The 8,469-nt window shown below is 33.3% G+C and overlaps 1 protein-coding gene across 2 annotated transcripts in view; it reads left to right on the top strand.

Annotated features, from left to right (window-relative positions):
• SCAF11 (SR-related CTD-associated factor 11) overlaps nt 1-8,469 on the top strand; it is a 77,934-nt gene that overhangs the window by 29,228 nt on the left and 40,237 nt on the right. For both annotated transcript variants that reach the window (XM_008576115.1, XM_008576114.1), the window contains exons 2-3: nt 3,021-3,102; nt 5,383-5,540. In XM_008576115.1, the coding sequence (XP_008574337.1) occupies nt 3,042-3,102; nt 5,383-5,540 (219 nt within the window). In that variant the 5' untranslated portion in view covers nt 3,021-3,041. The remainder of the gene's footprint in view (nt 1-3,020; nt 3,103-5,382; nt 5,541-8,469) is intronic.

Genomic DNA, 8,469 nt, shown 5'->3' with positions numbered 1-8,469 from the left:
CCACCCTATCTCCCTCCCTTTTTCCCCTCCCCCCAACAGTTCCACAACAGCATCTTAACATGTAAAACAAAACAAACAAACAAATTTAAATAAACAATTATGTACAGATCTTCATAAAATGCAGATTCTGATTCACTAGGTATGGAGTGGTGCCTCAGATATCCTGCATTTGTAACAAGTTCCTAGGTGATATTGATGCTGCCTTTCTGCATGAATAGCAAGGAGAGTAACCTATGACTATCTGAACTTTTTTTGTAGTAATTATCTGTCTAAGCAACTCCATTAGGTCAAATATTCAGGTCAGAATACTTTGGAATTACTCTGACTCTTGCTGTCTAACAAATACTCCACATTTAGTCTACCAGCAAATCCTGATGGCTGTATTTTTAAACACGTGAGCATTTTTCATCACCTTTCCTCTTTTACAAGCCACTGTCATCCCCCCCCTGGATTATTACAGTAGTCCTTTTGCTGGCTTCTACTTTTTCCCTTGCCTCTTCCTCTGCTCAAAAGCCCCTAGTGGCCCATCTCACTAAGAGAAGAAACCAGTCTGTTTACCAGCCTAGAAGGTGCTGCATGATTTTATCTTCTATTATTTCTCTGTCGTCATCTACTGCTTTCCCTCTCTTTTCTCTTTTGTAACCACGTTCACCTCTTTGTTGTTCCTTGGACATATCAGACATGCTCCTCCGCCTTAAGATTTTAATATTTGCTGATCTCTCTGCTTGGATGCTTAGTCTAGAAGCACTGGATATCCGTGTTACTTTTCCTTTCTTCTTTCTGATTGCCAGTTTAAATGTCACTTTAGCAAAGAGAGGCTGCCCCTAACCACTCTATGAAATTATAGCTTTCCCATTTTCTCACTCCTTTTTAACCATATTGTTTTAAATTTTTTTCCATAGTACTTCTCAACATCTAACATTAGATATTTTACTTACCTATTTTATGTATTTTGTCTCCCCCACTAGAATGTAAAGGCAGGGACTTCTGTCTGTCTGGTTCAACGCTCTACTCGAGAATTGCCTATTAGTTATTCCTGTAGCATTCAATAAATCCTTGAGTTAAAAAAAAAAAATCCCACAAAAGGTCATTGGGTATTTGTGTAAATACTTTCATTATTCTACCTCCTTTCAGAACAGTCTATCCCATTTGATAACTGCCCACATTCTCCTTAAGCTTTCTGTTCTTCCAGACTAAATCGTTCTTACTATTTTACTTTCTGCATGTGATATGTTTCCAGGTCTGTCAACATTTTAGTCATCTTTTCTGGACATTTATCATTATGTTGTTTGTCCCTAAAGAGTTAACACCAGAACTAAAACAAATGTTGCAAATATAGGCTGAGTGTGAAGTTTTCCTCTTGTTTTGACATTCTACTTCTGTTAAGGCATATTGATTGAATTTTTAAAAATTTTTAGTAACTAATGCTGACTCATTTGGGGCTTTTAATCCACTACAACCTGTAAATCATGTGCGCTACTGTTTCTTATCTATTGCTTTTGGAGTTGGTTTTTGAAAGTGTGGAACTCTGCATTTGTCCTTATTTAACTAAATAGGGAGTTTTTATTCCCTAATGGAATAACTCATACCTTTAATGTAGAACTCATACCTTTAATGTAGAAGCTACCAAGTGTAAATTATTTAAGAAAATAATTGAAAAATTATGTCAGATACATATGGCAAAATCACAACTGATGAAATCTGGGATTTCTTGTGCCTAGATATTCTAAAATGTGTTTGGACAGTTCATTGTAATCACGTGTCTTGCATGATTCAAGAAGAAATATTAAGAGTTGATTTAAAAAAATAATTTTGCCTCATAAATTTCTTCTCTTTGACTATCAAATTAACTTCCTTTCCTGCGTTTCTTATTTTTGCCTCATTTGTCTACTTCTTTAGGCCAAAGTATTCTTTCATTTCTTCTCTGTATTTGCTCAACAAATCTCAGAAATTCTTCTTCTGCTCCTTAATTTCTTGCTTTTCTAACTTGCTTCATAGCCAGTTACTCCGGCTATGCAAATCTCTCTGCTTCCAATCTCACCATTATAATCCATTTTATACTTATGCTGGCATATCAGTCTTTGGGGGAAAAAAAAATCACAGCACTTTTATCTTCTATGTCTTCATCAGAGGGGTCTATAAAGTTCTCAATCACCGGAAATCCATCTGTAATCTGGCCCTACTTGATTTGCATTGGTCTGCTTCTTTTATTACCCCTCACTGATCTTTGAGATGAAATTCCTAGCTTACATGCCCCCACACATACTCTTCCACCTCCACCCACCCACCCGTCTACGCACTCACTCTTCTTGTACTTTTGTTAGACTGGCTTAGCTAAATGCTATTTTATTCCTCCATACTATATTGCATCTTGAATGCCTTAAGTTCCTCAACACACATTACCTATCACCTTTCCTGAAAACTTCATTCCAAATTGATCTCTTTTCCCTAACCTTCAATTGTATTTATGTCTGTGCCACCAACTTTATCATTTAGTGTTTGTTGCTTAATAGCTATATAAGGCTTTTCCATTCAGTAAGACTGTACGCTTTTTGATGGCAAGGAATACAGTTGGCCCTTGAATAACACAGGTTGGAACTGTGCTGATATATTTATATGCAGATGTTATTCAATGTATTTAAATGTTTTTTAAATGTATTTTCTCTGTCTTAACTTTCTTAATAACATTTTCTTTATTGTAAGAATACAGTACATAATGCATAGGACATACAGAAACTGTGTTAACTGACTGTTTATGTCATTGGTAAGGTCAGCAGTAGGCGAGGATCAAAAGTTAAAGCAGAATGTCCAGTGTGTGGTGGTTGGCGCCACTAACCCCTGCATTGTTCAAAAGTTAACTGTATGAAAGAGTACTGGATTATCCACAAACTGGTTGGCTTGGCTCGGCTTGTACTTTGTTCTTTTGTGTAAAATAATTTATTACAGCTCAGAGTTGTTTTTTAACTGATACTGTTGGGAGAAAGCAAACATAAAATTCTCTATTATAATTCGTTCTATAGGAAACCCTTTTCCAAGGAGAAATGAAGAAGAAAACTCTATATACTCTAAATGTGGAAGATCAGGAGTATGAAGATATGGAAGGTAACTTTTCATTTTTGTAAAGCTCATGTATTGAAAGCAAAACTTAGTGTTTCCAAATTGTTCATTTGTATATACTTCAAAACGCACAAGGAGTTTTTTGTTTTTACTTATTTTTGTTGTTAAATTCTGAAATAAGCTGCCTAATAAGAAGTGTACACTTTTTTTTCCCTCCTCATATGTCTTATTTTCAATTGATCAAGGTTTTTGGTTTATCCAATTGTTTACTTTTCATTTTCTTCCAAACTTTTGCTCTCTACTGGTTTAGGAATTACTGTTTCTGTTTTTAGTGTTGACTTAAAAAAAAAATAACTGACATTGATATTTTCCTCTGTTTCTAAAGTTAATTCAATCTTCAATGTCAACAGAAGAACCTAGAACACTTTAACTCTGCTCTTTCTACTCTTGATTTATAGGTTGTAGTTATCCATTATTTTGGTTCTTTTTTTTTCGAACACCACAGATTAGATCATAATTTATATAGACAGTATTTGCTTGGGTTTCTTTCCTCTTTATTCCTTTTCTTCTTCCTGAAAAAAAAAATCTTAAGTTTCTTTAGTGAGTGTCTATTGCTGGTAAACTCTAAGTATATATTTTATCCTCGTCAAAACTATTCAAAGTTAGTTTTTCTGGGTATGTAATTCTGGATTGCTATGTTTTTGGGGGTTTTTTCCTCTTAACACTTTGAAGATATTTAACCATTTTCTTTTTCTTTTTTTCTTGCTGTCTAGAAATCTCTTCTCAATATAGTTGTCATTGTTGATGGTCTGTCCTCTCCAATTTTCTGCTTTTAAGATCTTGATTTCATCTTTGATGATGTACAGTTTTGCTCCATTGTTTCTAGGCATGGATTACTTTCATTTCTACTGTTTAGCATGCTTCATTTTCTTTTTCTTTTGTTTGTGTTTTTAATTCTTTCCCAGCCATTACCTCTTCAGTGCCTCTCCTTTATTTTCTTCCACATTAGTATATCAGACCTTGCTCTGATCTCATTTCTTAGCCTTTTTTTCAGAGATTACATCTTTTGTGTCTCCTAGATTCTAGGTAATTTCCTCAAATTTGTATTCCAGTTCACAAGTATTCTTTTCTTTTGGGTCTAATCTGGTGTTTAATCATTCTATGAGGTGTTTGAAAATTCTGGTACTTGAAGTCAGTGGGTTTCTAAATTTATTCCTGCTGATTCTTACTCAGGTGGCTTATTTTCTTAGGTCTGGTAATGTTTGATTATCAGCTCATATTTGATAAATTTAATCTATGGAATCCTGAGGGACTAATATAGGGATTTTCCTCTAGAGGATTTGTATTTGCTTCTTTCTGGGCCTGTGTTGGAACCACTTTAGCACCATTTGAGAGTCTATATTTAATACTGGAGTCTCTTCAGGATCAGTTCCTGTACCAGGAGTGATGAGAATATTAGTGTGGACATTTGTGCCCAGGACAATCCCAGCTTTCTATTTGTTTGCTGTTTACTGTTCACATTTTAGCTGACCATTTCTTTATTTTTGTTTTATTATTATGTTGAATCTTAGAGTTTCTTTTATTTTCTTATGAGCCAGCAATACATACTTTTATATGAGTTGGTTACATTGCTGGTGGCAGTTTAAATTAGTATGGATCTTAAGGAAGGTAATCTGGTAGTATCTATTCGCATTTTAAATGTACATGCATGATGATCTAGTACTTCCAGTATTAAGAGTTTACCCTGTAGATATATTTTTAAAATATAAAATAAAATTTTTTATTGCAGCATTGTTTGTTATAGCTGAAGGTTGAAAACAAGTGAATGTTCATCAATAGGTTAAAAAACAAAAGCAGACTAGTGTGTATAGTGATCTAGCATTTGGGTGAAGAAGGAAATATGGAAGATTATGTATGAAGATTTGTTTTTCTGTGCATTATAAATATCTTTGGAAGAACACGGAAGAAACTAAACAGTTGTTACTTATTGAATTAGTTGGAACTGGATGGATGGGGATACATTTGAATGGGAGTCTTGTCAGTATAGCCTTTTTTTAACCTTTAAATTTTTGAATCATGAATGTTACTTATTGTAAAATTAAATTAATGAAAAGTTCCTTTTATTCCCTCACTTAAAAATATAAGAAAGTAAACATTGGAGTATTGGGCTCAAGGAGTATGTTTGTTACAATTTATCTAAGATCTAATTGCTTTGTAGTAGAAGGGCCTAGTGTCTAGTCGAGTGTCTAGTCCATCATACTTCAAGAAACATAAGTCATTTGATTTGGAGAACTTAAAAGCACACATGGCTGTTTTACTTTATAGGTGAAGAAAATGGAGATAATGCTGCTACCACTGGTCTTTTGTATAATGAAGCTGACAGATGTCCAATATGTCTTAATTGCCTATTAGAGAAGGAAGTTGGTTTTCCAGAAAGCTGTAATCATGTCTTCTGTATGACCTGTATTCTTAAATGGGCAGAGGTAAGTCTGAGAATAACTATTAACCACATTTGACACATTACTGTATTTTAATTCCTTACCATGATATTATTCTACCTAAAGAGTTGATACTGCCTTTCACAAATTATTTCACAGTAATGTATTTTCCTTCTACTTTGGACAAATTTCCTTGTCTTACTCAGATTCTGTCAGTATATTTTCTTCTAATTATTCAGCTTTTTATTCTTTCATAATTAAAACATTTTAAATGCATAACTTTTTAAAAAAAACTTAACCTTACAGAAGAATTGATCAAATTATTTTTTTCTGCTAGAAATGCAGTAATTCATCTTCAGTAAACTGCTTCTTAGGATATTTGTTTACTACTAATAACACCTTCCGTCTGCTTTTTGTTTTATATTTTTCAGAGAATTTTTGCATAGGTTATTTGATTTCTTCTTTATATCAGCCTTGTTGAATAACCAGAGCAGATGAAATAGTATCCTTCCATTTTACAGATGAGGAAACTTGGATATTATGTTCTGCAATTTATAATTTGGCCAAGATCTCTTGGCGTAAGGGGCAGAAGTGAATTTAGAACTGAATTTTCTAATTCTACTTTTTAATTTAGTATGAACTAATTTCAGAGTCTGAGTTACAGATATTACTGAGGTTCTTCATAGATAGTAAGTGATTATGAAACAAGACATTTTGGACTTTTAATTTGAGCCAAATACTTTGAAGGAAATATTAATTCTTGTAATCCCCATTGTTGTGAATTGTTGAATAAAAATTCATTGTTCTTTACATTAATCATGCTGTGTTTTCTGAGTATTTTGTCAGTGTGTAAAAATTAGTAAAGGAGATAAATCTCAAAAATATTTTTAACATTATTTGCATTCAAATTTTTTGATGTCCCTGAGCACATTGGAATTAATTGCATATTGCATAATTGGGGTTTTTTAAGTTCTGTGTTTTACTTCTGTTTTCACTACTAGTGCAGAAAGGGGAACATATGATGACTCTATGGCTAAGTTCTGAGAGGAGGGAAGAAACAATTTGTTATACCAGTTGAATTCATAATAGTATGTATAGAAATTGTTTTACTTTAGATTAAGATCTAAAGTAGTCTTTTTTTTTTTTTCCTTTTTGTCTTTTTTCGTGACCGGCAACGGGATCGCAACCCTCAGTGTTGCGCCCGCGCCGCGCTCAACCAGTGAGCGGACCGGTCTCTATATGGGATCCGAACCCTCGGCGGGAGCACTGCCACATTCCCAAGCGCCGCACTCTACCAAGTGCGCCACCGGGCTGGCCCTAAAGTAGTCTTTGATAAGAAAGGACTAAGGATAGGTGAAAATATATTTTGGGGAAAAGTATTTTGAGTTCTGCTTAGTTAATATGATCGGTAAATCTCTTTATGTGTTTGCAGGAGCATTGGTTAATGAAATAAGAATGCATATTTTTCTCTGCTGCCCAATTAAAGATTTCATCTGTGTTGAATTTAGTTCATATTGGTTTACTTTGTGATTAAAATTTTTTGAAAAGGGATTTTGCTTGGGGTAGAGAAGCAATATTGCTGGATAGGTGGAAGGTTTCAATTCAGTGCTTTTTATAAAATTGCATTCAGTGACATCAGAATTATAAACTTCAACAACATAATCTGAATATATATATTTTTCTCTAAGAAAATTAGAATGTATAAAGTAGACATGGTTCTTCATCCTTCCTTACCACTCCAACTACATCTTTCACACAACCATAAGTTTTACCAAGATGTACACATTCGATATTTCTCTAGGGTATGTATCTAGAAGTGGAATTGCTAGGTTGTAGACTATGCACATATTCAGTTCTACTAGACAGTGGTAAACTTATCTATATTTGTAACTCTTACTCAATATTTTTAAGTTGAAAATACTTAATAATATACATACATAGTGTTCCAGTCAACACCTTTCTTTCATGTAATATTTTCCTTCTTTTTTGTTTTTCCCTTGGATATATACACTTTGTTGAAGCCAAATTGCTTTTCAAAAGAAAGTTCTTATCTGCTGTACTACTATCATATATTGTGATGCCATGAGGGGCATAGAGGAGTGGTGGTGGTATTGTTTAAATAAAAGTAATAAACTTTTAAAGGAGAGAATAAACAGAACATTCTGAATAATTTCATTATTTCTAATGGGGATAGCAGGCATCAATTAAGTAAACCATTAAGTTGAACAGTAACAAGAGGACAATCCTACTAATAAATTGCTCATTATAAATTATAAGTGAGTGCTGCTTAACAAAATCACTTAGGCTTTAAGCTAAATTTTCAGTTTGAATCTTTTATTGCTGTAATAAAAATTAGATGTGTTTTAAAGTAAACAAGTGCTTTGACAAATAAAATCAGATTTTATATTTGCCAGTGTTTTGTTTTTTCATCATCATTAGTTAAGATCTCTCATTTTCCTCAGCCTCCTTCTGTTTAAAAAAGAGGCATGCAATTTACTTCAGAATTCAGAATTAGGAATAAGTGTATGTATTCAGAGTCTCCTAACGGGCCATGCACTACACTAAGGCTTTTCTTATACTTTCTTTGATTTAATTTCATTTAATTCACTATGTTAATGTTTATTTGATATACAAGGCAAGGATTCTAAGCTCTAGTAATTTGTTTCCAAATATTCAAGGGATAACCTGAAATTAAAATAATTTTTAAAAATTGATCCATAGTTTAAAATTTTACTAATCTTCACTCTAGTAGGAGAGTAGAAATCAAAGTGAGATTTACAGTGGTTGGAAATCTACATAGTAAGAAAAGAGCAGAAATGTATTCAGGATAATCTTTTTAGATTTCTGTGTCTTTCAGAAATTTAGCTGTGCTTTCTGAGATTGGTACTCAAGGTTCACTGAAATATGATTCAGAATGGATATTAGCACCAGAAATGAAGGAGTCATTTATTTACTTTCACCTTAATATTTTAGG

Source organism: Galeopterus variegatus, unplaced genomic scaffold (genome assembly GCF_000696425.1).
Source record: "Galeopterus variegatus unplaced genomic scaffold, G_variegatus-3.0.2 Scaffold1290, whole genome shotgun sequence".
Lineage (NCBI taxonomy): Eukaryota > Metazoa > Chordata > Mammalia > Dermoptera > Cynocephalidae > Galeopterus > Galeopterus variegatus.
This window is presented reverse-complemented; position numbering and strand designations above follow the sequence as displayed.